This window comes from Squalius cephalus (genome assembly GCF_949319135.1).
Source record: "Squalius cephalus genome assembly, chromosome: 25".
Classification (NCBI taxonomy): Eukaryota; Metazoa; Chordata; class Actinopteri; order Cypriniformes; family Leuciscidae; genus Squalius; species Squalius cephalus.
In genome coordinates this window covers 15,286,211-15,305,646 of record NC_137146.1, presented here as the reverse complement: position 1 = coordinate 15,305,646, position 19,436 = coordinate 15,286,211, and the positions used below count along the sequence as shown (strand labels likewise).

At 37.8% G+C, this 19,436-nt stretch overlaps 1 protein-coding gene across 5 annotated transcripts in view; it reads left to right on the top strand.

The window, feature by feature from the left end:
- Positions 1 to 19,436, top strand: part of ncoa2 (nuclear receptor coactivator 2) — a 94,691-nt gene that overhangs the window by 71,170 nt on the left and 4,085 nt on the right. For 3 of the 5 annotated variants that reach the window (XM_079863657.1, XM_079863655.1, XM_079863656.1), the window contains exons 12-21: positions 4,006 to 4,201; positions 7,181 to 7,381; positions 8,685 to 8,924; positions 9,128 to 9,257; positions 9,445 to 9,607; positions 10,487 to 10,783; positions 11,891 to 11,968; positions 12,055 to 12,523; positions 14,968 to 15,145; positions 15,838 to 16,027. In XM_079863657.1, the coding sequence (XP_079719783.1) occupies positions 4,006 to 4,201; positions 7,181 to 7,381; positions 8,685 to 8,924; positions 9,128 to 9,257; positions 9,445 to 9,607; positions 10,487 to 10,783; positions 11,891 to 11,968; positions 12,055 to 12,523; positions 14,968 to 15,145; positions 15,838 to 16,027 (2,142 nt within the window). The remainder of the gene's footprint in view (positions 1 to 4,005; positions 4,202 to 7,180; positions 7,382 to 8,684; positions 8,925 to 9,127; positions 9,258 to 9,444; positions 9,608 to 10,486; positions 10,784 to 11,890; positions 11,969 to 12,054; positions 12,524 to 14,967; positions 15,146 to 15,837; positions 16,028 to 19,436) is intronic. The other 2 variants (XM_079863659.1, XM_079863658.1) reach the window with 1 other exon arrangement.

The window sequence follows — 19,436 nt, the reverse complement described above, 5'->3', positions numbered from 1 at the left end:
CCGTTACACATGCACACTTCAATAAGCCAACAGAATGCAGGTTAATGTGCGGTCAAAATCAGGCTGAGGGCCAAAAATCTAGGTGTGTCGATCATTTTATGCTTAAGTGATTTATGACCTTACTCCGATAAAGGAAAAAGGGTTAACGCACTTACATGACCACATGCATGTCAGCTCATTAAGCGTAATCGAGTAAAGGAAGTGCATATAAACGCATTTAGAGAGGTGGATCGGAACGGAACCAGTGACCTCTCACCACTCATCTCTCTCTCTCTCTCTCTCTCTCTCTCTCTCTCTCTCTCTCTCTCTCTCTCTCTCTCTCTCTCTCTCTCTCTCTCTCTCTCTCTCTCTCTCTCTCTCTCTCTCTCTCTCTCTCTCTCTCTCTCTCCTGTGATGTGATGAGATGAGCAGCAGGCTGGAGTGATAGAGTTACAGTTGAAACTGAAGAGAAGCAGGGATCTGTATGAAAGGTCATGATGGCAAAGAGCAAGGCTCATGGAGTCTTCATTGACAGCGTGTGTGTGGAGCGCGGCCACTCTTGAATCTTTCACCAACGGCGTTCGATGCACCCAGTTATTTTCACAGTTGGCTTGCAGTTAAAGGCTTTCAGTGGCTCTGGACAGGGTGGCTTTCAATAATGTAGTTTTTATGGCAGACGGTAGAAATGACCCAGATGCACATATCGCTGTCATCCAGGCAGCTGTAGTGGCTTCACTCAGTCTGTTCACTGATGTATCAATCCCTCTTTCTCTCTCGCTCACCCTATTGATCATTCAGTCTCTCTTACATCCTGCATGTCCTAGTTTGCTTCTCTTTAGCTCGGTTTTAAAACAGCATTTTACAGCATCATATGTGCAGTTAGGATGCAAACGTTAATCTTAAAGGTAATAGACAGCCTTATAAGACAGCCCATTTTGGCCAGATATGCATCTCATGCATACTTTATGGGGAAGGCAATCCCATAATGCATTGCTACGTGTGGGTTCTATAGATGTGCTTTGTATGCGTGTTACAGTTTGGTGCTCTTGCTGAGATTCATGTGTGTCTCTGCAGCAGGAAGTGTGACTCAGGATAGGGTGTCACTCCTCTGCCCTTCCCAACCCCTCGCAGAGCTCTAATCGGCACCCTTACACCATTCCTCGGTTGCACACACACACGCGGTGCAGACAGCTGTCCCTTCCCTGACAACGTCACTTCATTGGTGATTCCTCCGAGTGCCAATTAACCATGTAACCCCTCTTACCCTCCTGTCTACACGACTAACAGCCCCTCGTCCCATCTAACCAGCATTGTCTCTTTATCTTCTAAGGGTCTTTGGCCTGAAAAGTGTTGAAGGTTGATTTTTCCCTGTATCTTGCATGAATTTGCATAAAATGTCCTAAAACATCTTTCAACGTTTTATTTTAATTTATTTTAGTCGTAAAATTTCAAGAATTGACCACAGATGACATGCTTAAATAAAAATAATTTTTAAATAATTATTTATTTTTAATTTATTATACATGAATAAAATAATTTAATATACATAATTGCCTGTCAAATGTTTGGGGCCAGTAAGATTTTTGTAATTATTATTGTTTTATAGAAACTAATATTTTAATTCAGCAAGGACTTTTTAAGGCATTTAAGCTTTCTATTTCAAATACATTCTGTTCTTTTGAACTTTATATTAAAATGCATCATGATTTTCCACAAAAATATTAAGCAGCAAAACGGTTTTCAACATTGATAATAATAAGAAATGGTTAATGAGCACAAAATCAACATATTAGAATGATTTCTGAAGATGCATCTTAAAATATATTAAAATAGAAATCTGTTACTTTAAATAGCAATAATATTTTACAATATTACTGTTTTTAATGTGTTTTTGATCAAAGAAATTCAGGTTTGTAAAGCATGAGAGACTCCTTGCAAAAACATTAAAAAATCATACCGACCTCCAACTTTTGAACGGTATAGCATACCTTCAGTTCCAATGACCTAATAACGATAAAGTTCATTTGTCATGCTTTAAGACTGGTAAAGTGAACTGGAGGGGAAAAAAGATTTAAAATGGTAAATTATGGCCAATCACAGAATCTCTAAATATACACTTTCCCTTATACATTCATATGCAATTGAACTTAAAATCGTAATGTAAACACATTAAAAGTTCATGGACATGTCTTTTATCATCTACCCACATCAAAAATAACCATCCCAAAGTGTAAATTATAGTGGAATATGTCAGATTGTTTTACTGTAAGTGCTCTAGTAGCTGATGAGAAACACAGGTCTCGTAGATCTCCACACAGGGAGCTTTTCCACTATTGGCTCAACATCACGCTGACGTCCTCGCTCCCACTGGCGAGCAAGTGATCCGTGGAGGTGCAGCTCAGTGCGATATAAAGAATCCATGCTAATGCGCAGGCACCTTCCTGTCTGGACTGAGCAAGTGCACACAGGAGAGAGACCAGAGAGTGATAATTGGAAAGTGGAAGTAGAGATGGCTGAAACAAGCAGCCTGTGAGATGCATGGACAGTGAATAATCAGCAGCAGGTTTGATTCAAGAGGGCAGCCAGGGACAGGTGGTGCTCACACAAGTGTGTGTCCGTGTGTGCGTGCATGAGATGAGAGAGGGAGAGAGATTGGGAAAAGAGCTACCGAGCACTACACAAGGAGAGTGACCTCATTAAGCAGTTCCTCCTCTCCGCTCACATCCTGTTTGTGCAGCGCTTTTCCTCCACACTGAACACTGAGTCGCAAATCAATGGCAGGAGAGACCCACGGCTTCATTAGACTGCAGAGATGCGGCATGAAGGCAAACTTTCAACAGAATAATATACAGCATGTGATCTTTGACCTCTCAGCTGCCCTCCATAACAACCCTTAGACGCATGTGCTCACATGAACTCTCATCTGCGGCCCACAGTCCTGGTATATGCGTGCTGAGATCTTGCAGTAGAGCTGCTCTGGAATATTCTAAATGATAGATCAATCTGTATTATGCTGTCCTTTTTGTGATAGCGACGTCACGTGTGCTGCCCCCTTGTGGTGACTTATAGATTTTAATGCATATTTATTAAAAGTTCCTGAACTGGCTTTCTCTTCAAATCTATATATTAGCCTAGCATAAATGTTTATATCTCCAACCGTAGAGTGCTTGTGTACAGGAGACTTGATTTAGCATTTATTTAGTGTCATTTAGCAGGAGTTGTATGCATTTTTTTTAGTCTTTTCTGATTGACGACGACAGCTCAAGATAAACAAAAGTACATTTCTGAATCTTCAAGTGGACATTGTTTATCTGAAATGCACCGCTGTAAGAAGGTTTCTTTATCTCAACAGGCTGAGTTGGAGTTTGGCAAACTTAAAACCAGAACAAAAAAAGTTGCAATGCATTAGGGCAGATATTTCAAATGCAACATAGACGGTGTAGCCAAGTGTGCATTTAGATTTCTAGGGTAATAAATATTTTTAAAAGCTTATGAAGGAGATGAAAGGATTTGAAGTCAAATCGATGATGTATTTAAAGTCAAGCTGCGTTCCAGATCGTGTTGAGTGTGTTTGCCTGCGTGCATTTAGAAGATCTTGCTATGATGGAGAAGCAATCTAGGGTTTAAAGATGGTAACCGAACCATGGCAAATGGAGTAGTGTTCAGCTAGCCTCCTTTAACTCAATGTGAAGTGTGTCCTAGATTCCAGCCCTGTGTGTGTGTACATGTGAGAGGGAGAGGGGTGTGTTTTAGCAGGCAGACTTCGAACTCTCCAGCGTTTCCCTACTGAGGTCTAAATCCACAAGACTTTAAGATACCAAGCCTTTTGACTTTACAATATGCATGTAAAACAATGTCATTATGTATGATAAAGTGCATTGGTATGTTATATACAAGAAGATATTTTCACGTGCATCTAAAAAACACCAGAAACTTGACCTTGACAAACATATTTTTTTATATGTATCATGATTTCAGAGACTAATGGGAAATCTAAGCTTGAGAAATTCCCTTGTGTGTTTGCAGTCGAGCGAGCTGGATGATATCCTGGATGATCTACAGAACAGTCAGCCAGGCCTGTTCTCGGACTCCCGGCCGGTGTCTTTGCCTGCCGCCGTGGACAAGCAGTCAATCATCAATGACATCCTTCAGATGACTGGAGAGGGTGGAGCCAGCATGGGTCCCCAGCAACAGAGAGCACTACAGGCTGTGGGCCAACAGAGTGAGTAACACACACATTCTCCTACAGTTTTCATCTAGGATGGAATACACTCCTTTTTAAATCTGGACTGATTTTAAAACACTAGGCACTTGATGACTTTTTAAATGGTTACAGAGGAAAAACTGAGCATTATACATTACACAATTGCTACACTGAAAAAAAAATTGGTGTAGAAACAGTTTTCACTTAAAAATTTCACAACTAATTACAAACAAATGGCAAGTAACATTGAATTTAATGTGACATTTTGAAATAGAAAGTAGTATTTTCTTTTAAAACATACTCAATTCATCTTTATTTACAATTTTGTAATGTGAACGATGTGTTCGATAACCAAATATGCTTGATATCCTTCGACTGGATGGAATCCGTGGACACGGTGTCCATCGCACAGTACGCCATTTTCTGTGAAATGTCATCTCAAATCTGCAGACTGGCTCTGACTTTCGACTTGTCCAGACTGTAAATCAGGGCAACCCTTAAAGTGTCCTAATTATGCTATATTAAAGGTTCCTCAATTTGTTTTGGGGGTCTTCTGAAAAACACTTTTGCAGCATCACCTCTTTTCTCACAGTGTCTGAGATGGATAGATAAAGGATTTGGTTTCTCTAAACCCCTCCTTTCTGAGAGCCGACTCTTCTCTGATTGGTCAGATGGCCCAGACTGTTGTGTTTGGTCTACCGCTTACAGCGTGTGTCGGAAACAAAACGCCCATTACCAAATCTGAAACTCAGCGTCTTCCTCACATTTTTATGTGCCATTTTTTAAGTTTCCGAGTTAATCAATGTGCCACAACCCTCCATATGTATAAAAGCACATACATATTTTAAATATTCATAATGGCTAACAGAGAAATAGGGCAGAACCTTAAATATTTCTGAAGAAATTTCCCATAAAATTTGTCCAAATCCTTTAGTTTTTTTAGTTTTTAAAGTAGACCTTGAAGAACAGATTTCCAACGGGGCTGTTTTCACCTGGTCATTCATGCATGTTGACTGATCAGATAGCTGTCCGTTTTGTTAAAATTGTTCCATTTATACTTGTCAACATTACTGTGTCTCCGCAAAACAAATATAAATGGAATGTTGAATTCCCGCGCCACATGCAAATGGGAGTTCACATCAATGTAAGCAAGATATGAGCTTCATTTTATCCATTAGCATTGGTAAGATAATTTAGTGTCACCACTTTTAATGAAGACAAGTGTTGAGTTTCAGGATGTGACGCTGAACTTTTAGTTGAATTTGCGGCAGTTCGCACGTCGGCTTGTGGAAAACAGATGCTCTGCTACTCCTCTGGCCTACACATTGATATTAACAGTAAAAGCTGTCGGTTTTACCATATCAGTCCTCATCCTTAGGAAGTGCATGGAAAATGGATTTGCTTTTCCAGAGCAGAAAACAGTGTTTTCTTGACATGTCGACAACATGAACCAAACTCGTCCAGTCCTCAGCTACAACTACTACGGGTCAAAGTAGATGTTGTTCACAGTCAGCCAATGAAGACCGTAGGCTGCCATTATGCAAATTTGTTACAAACCTACATAGATTTGTGCAGGAAGTAAGACTGGAATTACTGACTATTTGCTTCAGTCAGGTCTGAATCGGTTCTTTCTTTTGGGAGACAAAAACTAAAAAAATTTTTTAGACCTTTTACATTTACAAACAGCTATATTACACACTATATATAAGGTAATATCCGAAAAAAAAAGCATAATAGGGGCAACTTAAAAGACAAAATTGAATGTGAACAACTTTCCAAGCGTGCTTGTTTGTATACAAATAGTCATATAATTGCCTTATCTCTCATATTTAAGCACAGTGACCTTCTGACCCTCTTGAACTCTCATGTAAGAAGATTAGACCAATGTAATGCACTTGGTTTGAGCCTTGTGTATGTTGTGTTATGTAATCAACTACCTTTAGAACAACTGTATGTCACCTTTAACCAGCTCTGACATCATAATCCTATTCAGACTTCACATGATAGTAAGTGTGAATGTGCGTTTGTGTATTTACAAGGAGTTTCATTGAATAGTCTTGGATTTATTTGCACGGTGACAGCAGGAGGAAAATTCCTCTGTTCACGAACAGAGTCCTGATGTATTTGCAAAAATATACTTTACATTTACAAACATGTCATAATTTTTGCAAAACACTCTGAAACTACTCAAGTGTGCCCAGAGGCTGACCGAAACTGTAAACGAGTAGAACATGAGTTTGTCTTTTGTTTCTCATCCACATGATTTCAGCTACGCGGATAATCACAAGTCAGAAATGGCAAAGAGCGCTAATGTGTTGAGTCATTACATAAGTTAACACTGGCTAGTCAACTATTTTTGGTAAAATAAGTGAAAATGGGTAAGCATTCACACAAACCATAATATGATACAATGAACATTTATACACTATCATTCACTCATTTTCAAAAGTAATTGTTATACACTATCGTTCAAAGGTTTGGGGTCTGTAAGATTTTTGTAACTGATACTTTTATTCAGTAAGGATGCATTAAATTGGTCAAAAGTGACAGTAAAGCCATTAATAATGTTACAAAAGATTTCAATTTCAAATATGTTTTTGGAACTTTCTATTCATAAAATAATCCTAAAAAAGAGCATCATGGTTTCCACAAAAGTATCAAGCTGAAAAACTGTTTTCAACTTTGATCATCATAATAAATGTTTCTTGAGCACCAAATAAGCATATTAGTATGATTTCTGTAGGATCATGTGACGCTGAAGTAATGATGCTCAAAATTCAGCTTTGACATGACAGGAATAAATTACGTTTTCAAATATAAAACAGTATTACTGTTTTTACTGTATTTTTGATCAAATAAATGCAGCCATGGTGAGCATAAGAGACGCTTAAACGGTAGTGTAATTTATCTAGAAACTCTCTGAGACCAGACTTCAACTAAATCGTTTTTTTTTTCATGACCTCTTACTGGATGTTTTGTTGTTGTGTGTGTTCATAGATTTCGGTGCGCCGCGGCCAGGTCATCCCGGCAGAGCTCCTCCGGTCAGAAGCGTGTCTTTGGAAATGAATATGCCTGCTAAAGGTGCTCAGGGTCAGTACCCTCTGATGAGGAACAACAGCCCCTACTCACTCATGCAGCAGCAAGGCATGATGGGAAACCACAGTGGCATGCCTGGTCAGCCCAACATGGTTAATGCAGGTGAGTTTAGCTGGGGCATTGAAATGACTTCAAATGTGCAGTAAAAAAGGACAAAATGAAGCTTGTCTGTAGAACACAGGGCTTCCCCCACACTCGACGCCTACTAAGAGAGGAAAGTTCCAATGCCGCCTCGACCATATGCAAACCAAAGTTTCTGTGTGATCACTGATGAACAGTCAAGCGTGACACTGTTAGCCAAGAGAAAGAGAAATGTGTACAACGGCACAAAAGTGTTGAGTCAGATCAAAAGATCCCCTCTGTTTTGTTTGTGTGTGGTGGGTTGCATTCGCGTGCATGTGAATGTGCACCTAAGGTGAGACTGTGAGTGGCTAGATATGAATGACTCATAACGTTTGGAAAGAATTGCAAGGTTTCTTTTCTGATCATACTGTATCTTCATGCAATTTTCAGGAGGTCGCTTGTTAAATTTTGTGAATTAAATGATAACAGATTGGTAACACTTTAGTTTAGGGTCCAATTCTCACTATTAACTAGTTTCTTATTAGCATGCATATTACTAGGATATTTAGTGCTTATAAAGCACATATTAATATCTTATTTTGCGTGACCATATTCTACATCCCTTAATCCTACCCAATACCTAAACTTAACAACTACCTTACTATAAGTAAGCAATAATTAGGAGTTTATTGAGGCAAAAGTCATAGTTAATAGTTTCTTTGGACCCATATTTTATATGAACCATAATTTTTTCCTATAGATCTCATTTATTTTGTCAGTTGACCCTTCGTTTAGGTCTGGCCCACTTTGTTGCTGTCGCTAACTCTTTACAAAACAGGCTTTACAAAACATACAAACGTGTTTGTTTGGGAATGAAGACTGACATAATCCACAGTAATTTAAGATTTATTGAAAGATTTTGTCCTCTAAGTCACTCTTATTAGAGACCCGGTATCAACATTTTCCCTTTTTTTTGGATATTATCCGTAAAACCGCAGGAAAACCTCAGACTTGACAACACTGAAGATCTCTTATGCTCACCAAAGCTGCATTAATTTGATCAAAAATACAGTAAAAACAGTCATATATAATAGTATTACTATTTTAATACGTTTTTGAGTAATCCTATGTAAAGTCTTTACTGTAACTTTTGATCAATTTTATGCATCCTTGCTGAATAAAAGTTCATTTCTTTCAAAAGTACTGTCCACAAACTTTTGAACGCTAGTGTAAATTCTCAGTTTCAATCAAAACAAATGTCGCATTACACATTTGTATTAAACAAAAGTTACTTTCAAATTAAAAGCCCTTTTCTTTCTCTGTTATTTTTTTTTTTTTAAAGGAGTGATGGGTAGTAACGTTTCCCGTGTAGGAATGCAGCAGGACGGTTGGGGCGCACAGGGTCCTGGTCCCGTCGGCAGCGCGACCTCACCCGCCACAGCTGCTCCCGCCGGCCAGCACCCAATCCCGCAGGGGGCGCTCCACGCTCGCATGGTGGCTAACTCTGGCACAGGCATGCCCATGAGACCCAACAGCCAGCCTGGACCCAGACAGATGCTTCAGTCCCAGATGATGACCAATGGTAAATGTGCACACAGCAGAGATTTCTGAGCTTTACAGGAAGTGTGGAACAGGAACAAGTGTCGTCTTAATCTGACCCTAGCAAGCTTTATTCAGTGACTCATTTTACTTATTCAGACCGATTTGCAGAAGAAGAAAAAAAAGGTCTGAATGATTTTTTTTTCTGCTGTTTTAAACATTTTATCATCTTCTGTTTATCCTCAGCCCAGTCAAACATGGACATGGGCATGGCTGGCCACCAGTTTCCCCAGCAACAGGCACCGCCCAATCAGACGGCTCCATGGCCAGACAGTGTGATGCCTATAGAGCCAGTGCCATTTGGGAACCAGAACAGGTAAACAGCATTTATTATTGTCACTATTGTTAGACCGTCTGCTTTATTGGAGGCGTGTGCTGTGTGGACACGTTGATTTTGTACTTCCTTAACAAAATAGCTTGACAAATGCACTCGGATGTAATCCATTATGGGATGTCCCATCATTCATGTCTCAATTACTGAATCAGAGTCTCTTGTCTGTCAGCTCCATATACAGCAGTTCTCAGGAGGATGTGCTGTGTCCTCCTCCGTCTGAGGGTCCGGCCGATGAGGGCGCTCTCCTCAGCCAGCTCTACACGGTCCTCAAAGATTTTGATGGTCTAGAGGAGATCGACCGTGCACTCGGTATCCCGGCATTAGTGGGACAGGTAGTGCATTTTTCTTTTACAACCCAGTCCCTTTTTTCTTTCAATGTATTGACTATCTTTTACTATACCTGGTGATGCACAGATATAAAGTTTACAATTAGACAAAAAACAAAAGTAAAGTTTATTCTAAAATTTGCATGAGCTCAATACTGACCGTGTTTCCTTTCCTTTCATAATAATTATCCGCCATATTACTATTGACAAATTTTTTTTGTTTTTTTACTATTTTACTAAAAATAGAACTATTATCTCCACTTCTGACACTCCTTTTGTTTTCAATAACCAAAGATTTATCACATTAAATAATCAACACTTAGTTCTTGTACTATAATATAAACATTTAAATTGCACATAAGGCTGTTTTTATATCAACTTTTGTTTATATAATTGATATAATTGTTTCTACTCCAATCTGTAGAGTTTATAATATAAACTTTTAAACAGGAGCTCTAGTAAAAACATGTCATCATGACAGATTTATTCTAACATAGGTTAAATAATGAAGTAGAAATATTAAGAATATGTAATATAGCACATATATTTAGCAATATTGTCCTCTCTAGAGTTATTTTTTGTAGCTAACCCACCAGCTGTGGACATTTAATGGGCTTTCCTGAGGTAAATATAATGTTATGTGACATTAACATGCTTTTTTATTGATGTCTTTCCGCAGTTGAAACACTGATGCGATTACATGAGACATGATTATTTTTTGGCCAGATATTTTCAGTTGCTCATATTTCTATGCATCACTATAAAATCCAGAACCATCTGATTTATGTGTTCCAGTTATTAATATTGCACATACACAAGACTTACAGTAAATAACGTGTATTATTGCTTGTTAAAGTGTAACTGTATCCTCATCCTTGTGTTCAGGCCCAGCCGGTGGAGCAGGATCAGTTCTCCGGTCAGGACCCGGGTATGATGATGGATCAGAAGCCACCCATGTACAGCCAGCAGCAGTACGCTGCGTCCCAGGCCCACATGCAGCAGGGCGGATACACACCCATGCAGGACCCCAGCTTCCACGGCATGACGGGACAGATGGGACAGAGGCCGGGATACCCCATGCTCCGTGTGCCGGCCAGACCAGGACTCAGGCCCACCGGGGTCGTCCCTAACCAACCCAATACACTCAGACTGCAGCTTCAACACAGGCTACAAGCACAGCAGGTATAGTTATACTCTCAAACACAAGAAGAAAGCCCAGAGTGTGATTAAAGTAGAATAAAAGTGGTTTATATTATCAATATTAAGCACAGTGATCATTTAGTTGCTTTCACCCAAAAATTTCAATTCTGTCATAATTTACTCACCTTCATGTTGTTCCAAACCCGAATTACTTTCTTTTATTTGTGGAACACATGTTTTGCAACATGTTGGTAACCAAACAGTTTTGGTAATCATTAACTTGACATTTCTTAAAATTAGCTTCTTTTATTTTTAGGTGAACTATGCCTTTAACAAAACCCTTTCGAGTGGATAAACAACACAATGGAAAGCTTTCCCTGTTCTGTCTTCGTTTCTTTTTACAGTTAGTTAATTGGTGACACTTAGCTTTGTCAATCCAAAGACTTAATGCATAATCTTTGTCTATCCTTACACACACACACACACAAAAGCTAAAACTATTATTTAATGTAAATCAGTACCGTCTGTGGTTAGCTGCCCCCTGCTGGACATTTCTGGAATTGTTCCTTGACCTCATTTGGGTTTATTTAGGGGTCATCACTCATAACTGTATGGTGTCTGATAATTTGAAGCTACAAGCAGTAATTATATATAATGTTATCATTATTATTTAAAATATAATTTGATTTTATTAAAAAAAATATATATAATTTTTCTTGTTATATTTTTAGCTTTTTTATAGTATATTAATAGTATATTTGTAATATTTGCACAACAGTGGCATTCCGAGACTGATGCTATTTTGTATTACAGCCCTAGAGTGTTTTGTTGTTTGTATCACTCCACTTTTGAATGTTGCATAGAATTCCAATTTCATGGGTCATAACGAAACTTTTGATGACAGAGCAAAGATGAACAAAAAAATCTTGTTCTATTGTGTGTGAAATGCCTTTTATTTGTGATCAAATTCTTGTTTGTCAGGTGATACTGATATGTGTATCAGTATCATACAAACAAGAGTGTTGTTGTATGAAACCGAACAGTTGGCTGCTTAAATGTAGTATAAGAGAATTGCTTAAGTATTGAATAGTAATTACAGTGAAGCTTCTTTTGAAATAATGCGCCATCATGCGTTTGTGTCTCTCCCAGAATCGTCAGCCTATGATGAATCAGATGACTGGAGTGTCAAATATGAACCTACCTCTAAGACCCAACGTTCCAAATCAGGTATGCCCATTCAGTTCCTGCATGCTCTCTGGTGCGCAGATGTCGAGCTTGCCTAAATAACACGCAGAACTGTCTCTGTCTTCCAGGGGACAATCAACGCTCAGATGCTGGCCCAGCGGCAGAGAGAGATGCTGAGTAATCACTTGCGTCAGCGTCAGCTGGACCAACAGCGACAGCAGCAGCAGCAACAGCAGCAGCAGCAGCAGCAGCAGCGCAGCATGGTCATGCGAGCCCAGGGTCTCAACCTGCCGCCCAACATGGCCGCCGCAGGCATGCCCGGAACCATGAGCAACCCGCGGATCCCCCAGGCCAACCCCCAGCAGTTCCCCTATCCGCCCAACTACGGTACAGGACTGGCCTCGCCGCCCCCCTCCACCAGCCCTTTCTCCCCCGGTTCTCCCAACCTCCCCGCCCCCCAGCTCCTCTCCCACAGCGCCATGCATGGCTCTCAGATGAGTCTAGCTAACCAGGGGATGCTGGGCAGTCTGAGCGGACAGTTTGGGGCTGTTATGAGCCCTCAAATGCAGCACAGTGCCTTTCAGTTCCCCAGCTCAGGTACTGCCTGCCCTTTCTCTCTGTCTGTGTGTCATGCGCTTCCACACACACGCACAAACACCTGCGACCAGCAGCGCTACAGGCTTAACTTGTGTGAACGGAGCGTACGGTGAAAAATAGGGGCCAGTCGACGTGGTTTAATTAGAAACACAATAGTTCTGATGCAGTAAAAATACTATTCCAGCAACTATAGTGATATCCGATCTTAATATTCTAAAAGATATAAATGCAGAGATGATCACATCATTTACTCACCCTCGTGTTGCTCCAAACACTTTGACTTTTTGTCTTCTGTGGAGCACGAAAGGTGGCTTTTTAATTTCCTAAACAGCTTGTTTAAGTACTAGACTCCAAAATTACAACAACAAAACATCGTAAGTGGTTCATGTATTTTATTCAGTAGCCAAGATATTTTTAAAAATTCACATTTTGTGTTCCATGGAGGGGGAAAAAGTTGTTATTGTTAACTAAAACTATTAAAAATTGTTTTCGGTAATTGAAATTAAGCTGAAATCAAATAAAATGGAAATATTAGATGAAAAACTTAAATGAGAATTAGAAATGTTGCCTTTGCAATTAACTGAAATAGATGAAGTTCTAAAACTAATAATACTGAAATAAAAATAAATTCAAGCTAAATCGAAATATTGAAAAATGATAAAAAATATTAACAAAATTACTAAAATGTATACTAATATTAAAATGAAGAATACAGTTCAATTCAAAATATTAATAAATACTATATATAAATAATACTAAAATAGCACTGGAAGATAGTCATTCAGGTTTTGGAATGGCATGAGGGCAAGTAAATAATGACAGTATTTAAATTTAGGTTTTAAATGAATAATTTGAAGAGATTTGTACACTGTAAAAATGATATTTCCGATAAGTTATAACATATTTTTACATTACTTTAACTCGTCAAAATAAGTTAAGCAATTTTCTACTTTTTTTTTGTAAGTTATACAAGATTCAACACATTTTTTAAGTCAGTTTAATGTAATTTAAGTTGAAATGACTTAAATAGCCAAGTTGATTGTACTTAAAAATGTAAGACAGTATTTTTTTACAGCAGGACTATATTATGTACTGTATTATGAGATTAGATGGCGCCATAAAACTAAAGACCAAAATTCAATTGTCTAGTAACATTACGTATGTTCTTATTAATAATCTGAATTGAGCTATTTCAGGGAATATTTGGCCTTTTAAATATCTATTTGTAGTTGTTCAGTCAAGTACTGTAAGGTAATAGCTTATTTAGCACTTTATGCTGGTTAAGTAGTATTAATTAAGTCTTTTTATTTATGTAGTGCCCTTGAAACATCATAATGGTTACAGCAGAAGGTGGCACTAGAGGGCAGAAGAGTCACTTGAATGTTTCCCCCACATGGAATTAAATGCATGTAATCAGAATATATTACAGGAATATGCTCATTTAGGACTTAATATCTATGGGCAGCGTGCTGTCTGTTACCACAGAATATTATTATGATTTACCGCTCAGTTTGTAAAAACAAATAGTGTGATAATTTGCATATTTTAAACTGCCACCTTCTCAATGACCCTGTTAGACTTCCATTGGAATTACATTTGATGAACTGCATTTTGCATTCTTTTTTACAAACTGAAGAATGAGTTGAAATGATTCTGTGGTAATCGGCAGAATTCAACAGATCCAGACATTAAGAATATCCAGCTTTGCCAGAGTAGATCTGTAGGTAACACATGAGCTCAGAGTCAGTGTATCATTACGCAAAAGCTTGTGTTGTGTCAAACTGTTGATAATTGTGGCCGTGTCTATGCCTGTGCTGTGTCATATGTGTCAGTGTCTGTCCTGCATAGACTAATTGGCTGATGGTGATCAGTGGAGGCGGAGCAGTTGATTTTTAAACCAATTATGCGGTGACCCAGACCCCACCCCCCAATCCCACCCATTACCCCCCCACCCCCCCCTCTTTTCTCTGGCTATCTCAGCCACTAACTCTAACCTGCATGTGTAACTCTACCTTACTGCCTGCTTATAACACCTCTAAACCCTTCTAGTTAAATACGGGACGCAAGTTCCTCACTTTTGATTATGGAGATGGCCTGAAACACTTCTCAATGTGATTTCTGCTTTGACATTTCTAAAAAATGATGATCAGCTAATTAGTTTGTTAAACGAATGATTTGAATTGGTGACTAGTGTGTGTCTGTGAGTGTGTTTGTGTATGTTTAGATTTTGATTTGTGAATATTTTTGATCAATGTTCCTGTTGTAGTTACAGATTAATTCATTTCTGGGTGCTAAATGTGAATGCTGTCAGAGTGCGAGAGAGTGAATATGATGTGACTAGAGTGCTGTACAGTAATAATTCTGTAATTTGTGTTTGATTCTTTGATTGTTTATTTCAAGCCGAGGTTGGTCTCCTCACATCTGTGTGTGTGTGTGTGTGTCAGGTATGAGTCAGCAGTCAGATGGCGGGTTCGGTGGTGCCGCCACCCCTCAGAGCCCCCTCATGTCTCCCAGGATGGGCCACGCCCAGAGTCCCATGATGCAACAGGCCCAGGGCAACACTTCTTTCCAGTCCTCCCCTGACATGAACGGCTGGACACAGGGCAACATGAATGCCAACAGGTGCAGCTTTTTATCACAAGACATTCACTCGCTTTCACACAAAATAAGCACCAGGTTTTCGGTTTAACCCTTTTGCTAGTAAAGTATGTTGACTTATTTTTGATAGCTGTAAGTTTTTAAATACATATTTATAGATGTTTATATACAATATATATATATACTATATACAATATATATATATATATATATATATTAAAAAAAATATTAATTAAACGATTTTTTAAAGAAATTATTTATCAAAATTGTCCATCTGTAAATACATTTATAGTATTTACATTTCTAGATTTCTACATTTCTAGTCATCAAATAATCCTCATGGTTTCCACAAAAATATTAAGCAGCATAACTGTTTTCAACATTGATAATAATGAGAAATGTTTATTGAGCAGCAAATCAGAATATTGGAATTCTGAAGGATCATGTGACATGAATGATGCTGAAAATTCAGCCTTGCTAAAACAGATATTTTACATTTAAGAAAATACTAAAATACAAAACCGTTCACTTAAATTATTATAATATTTCACACTATTACTGTTTTTAACTATATTTTTGAACAAATGAATGCAGCTTTGGTGAGCAATGAAATAAAAAATGTTCAATTATTAAACATAAAAAGTTATTTACATAATTAGTTAGGAAACATTTGACCACCTAAAGAGTCTTAAACCTTTATGTGCTTCCCTCCACAGTATGTTCACTCAGCAGTCGCCACCTCAGTTTGGCCAGCAGGCCAATAACAACATGTACAACGGTAACGGCATGAACCTCAACGTGCCCATGGCCGCCAACTCGAGCAACATGGGCCAAATGGGCAACCAGATGATGAGCTCAATGAACTCTGGACCTGGGGGCAGCATGGCCAACATGGGCCCTGAACAGGTTAGACGCATACAGTCATGATGTGACACCATCTATGAAACGTGTGAATGTGTATTGCCTTTTGGGAACCCGTTCAAGCTCCACTGTTCCCAACAATCACCTGAACTAGATGCTTTGAAAGCTCGAGCTACTTTTAAAACCCATCTTCAGAGTGAAACTACTTTGCAGTGCTCGTCAAACTCTCAAACTTTTCATTGCTAATGAAGCCCATTTAAACTCCTCAATGTTCCAGCCAAGAGTTTAGTAAAAGCGTTACACCGTAGATTTATTGGATGCATTTATTTACTCAAACCATTAGACATAAAAGGTCAGACTTTAAGTGTCTGAGGTCACCAAATAGCGTAGTTGACTCTGCAACTAGCTCGTTAATAATTTACTCTAATTATCCTGGGTAATTTTGCAGATGAGAGGGATGATGCCGAACTAGACGTAATAGGACAGTGATGTGATTAGTCGCTGGTAATTAGTGCCCGTTTGAGGTGGATAAAGAGATCATATATGCAGACATGTCGGACTTTGAGTGCCAAATATCAGACATGACGTCTATAAGTCAGCTAGAGTTTGACCACACATTCCTGCACTCCCAGAACTCCATCTAACCAGATCTTAGCATCAGATTATATCGTCAGTAACAGTATCAACATTATTGTGGTTTAATCATATAATTAAAAGCTAACTTACTGTGTATACATGTTTTATATACAGTATACAAATATGTGACCCTGGTTATATTTGTGGCAATGGCCAACAATACATTTTATGGGTCAAAATTATCGATTTTTCTTTTATGCCAAAAATCATTAGGATATTAAGTAAAGATCATGTTCCATGAAGATATTTTGTAAATTTCCTACCGTAAATATATCAAACATTTATTTTTGGGAGTGAATGCAGCACAATCGCGAACATAAATGACAACTTTAAAGGCGATTTTCTCAATGTTTTGATTTTTTTGCACCCTCAGATTCCAGATTTTCACATAATCGTATCTCGGCCAAATATTGTCCTATCCTAACAAACCATACATCAATGGAAAGCTTATTTATTCAGCTTATATATGATGTATACATCTCAATTTCAAAAAATGTACCCATGTGACTGGTTTTGTGGTCCAGGGTCACAATATTGTTCAAAAGTTTGGGATCCGTAAGATTTGTTTTTAAAAATACATTAATACTTTTATTCAGCAAAGATGCATTTAATTGAGCAAAAGTCATGACAATTTTATAATGTTAGTAAAGATTTCAATTTCAAACAAAGGCTGTTCATTTGAACCTTTCTGTTCATCAAACAATCCTGAAAAAAAAATCAATTTCCACAAAAATATTAAGCTAAATCGATTATAGGAAATGTTAAAATAGAATATTGTGATTTTAAATAGTAATATTTCACAGTATAACTTTTTACTGTATTTTTGATCAAATAAATGCAGCCTTGATAGGTAATGCAGTCTTTCTTCTTTCATTAAAGACGACATTAAGAAAAATCTTTCTGACCCCAAAACATTGAATCCTTTAATATGTTGTTCTTCAAAAATAGTTATTTAATATGTTTACTTAAGTGATGCACTCTCTCGCTAGTTCTTTTTTATGCTTTACACAGTCCCCTGCAGCTTTTAAGCTTCATTAAATAGTATGAATATTTAACCAAGTTGCATGGGTTTGATCGTGTGCACTTGGTGTTGTTATAAGTCCACAGGCCGTTGAAATCTCAGTCCGCTGATTTATTCCCAAGATGTGCGTATAGTCAGTCTTTTAATAATTTAGCATTTTGCCATTAGTGGAGGTTTAATGAATTATTGCACTCTGTTTCTTAGCTTTAATTATCTCTTCATGGCAACACAAAGTTTGGCATTACAACACATTTTAGTGAGGAGGGGTACATGAAACTGGGTTCCAAGAGCTTTTAAAAAGTACTTTACCTGACATGATTTATTACAGTGTATCTTTTGCCATATAACATCCCCCTCATATAAGCATATTCTCATATATTTTGTTGAGTATACATTGTTAAAAAATGATGGTCACACTTTAGATTAGGGTCCAGTTCTCACTTTTAACTAACTATTAACTACGACTTTTTCTTCAGTAAACTCCCAATTACTGCTTATTAATAGTAAGGTAGTTGTTAAGTTTAGGTATTGAGTAGGATTAAGGGATGTAGAATATGGTCATGCAGACTAAGTCATTAATATGTGCTTTAAAGGTACTAATAACAGACAATATCCTATCCTACATGCTAATAAGCAACAGTTAATAGTGAGAATTGGAACCTAAATGACTCTAATTGGATTATGGAGAATTGAATGCGCTTCCCACTCGATTGTAAAGCTATTTGTGTGGTTACAACAGTGGTCTCATTTAGAAAATTCATATTTTTCTCAGAATAAACGTAATGAGTAAAATGCGAAGAAAAACACGTTTTTTTTTTTTTTAAGTTGCCAGCCACCATCAGCATTTTTGGTAAATTTCACAAAACTTTCATGGCCCCCAGAATATTTTGTAGTGTGAATATCTGAACTTTCAAAAAAAAAAAAAAAAACTTTAACAAAAAATTGAGAAAATTATGTCAATGGCGGGGAAAGAGTTATTAATAAGCTGATAATGCATGTTGTCATTTAAATGTGTTAACATGTTTTCCTTTATCGGAGTAAGGTCATAAACGCTTAAGCATAAACCAATCAATACAGCTACATTTTTACCCCTTACTTTGATTTTTGCCTGGTTTCGCCCACAATAAAAGGATAGTTCACCCAAAAATGAAAATTTTGTCATTATTTACTCACCCTCAAGTTGTTCCAAACCTGTATGAATTTCTTCTGCTGAACACAAAAGAAGATATTTTTAAGAATATAGTTAACCAAACAGTTGATGGGCCCTATTGACTTCCATAGTATGGAAAACAATACAGACTCAAAATGATTACTGACACTCTTCAAAATATCTTATTTTGTGTTCAGCAGAAGAAAGAAACGTACACAGGTTTGGAGCAACTTGAGAGTGAGTTTAACCTGCGTTCTGTCGTCTGTGTGGTATAACAGGACAGCGTTTACTGCGATTTAAGCACATCCATGCAAACTCAGACTCTTTCTCGACCCAAGAAATGATAAAAACATGTTCTCATCTGTGCAGCCGAAGCAGTGTACAGTCAAAAAACAGCTTATTTATTTAACATCACATCTCAAATAACATATGGAATAATCAGAATCAGATACACTGAGGATCAGGTTTTGATATCACTACAGTGGAATAACCAGATTTTTTTAATAAAGTCTTATAAATGCAGTTTACTTGCGTTGCCAAGTTATTGGTTTGCATGTAAATCAGGACAACGGGTTAAATTAAATAAGCTGATTTTAGGGAGTCATCAGTGTTTGTTAATGTGATCAGTGACAACAACCACATACTTA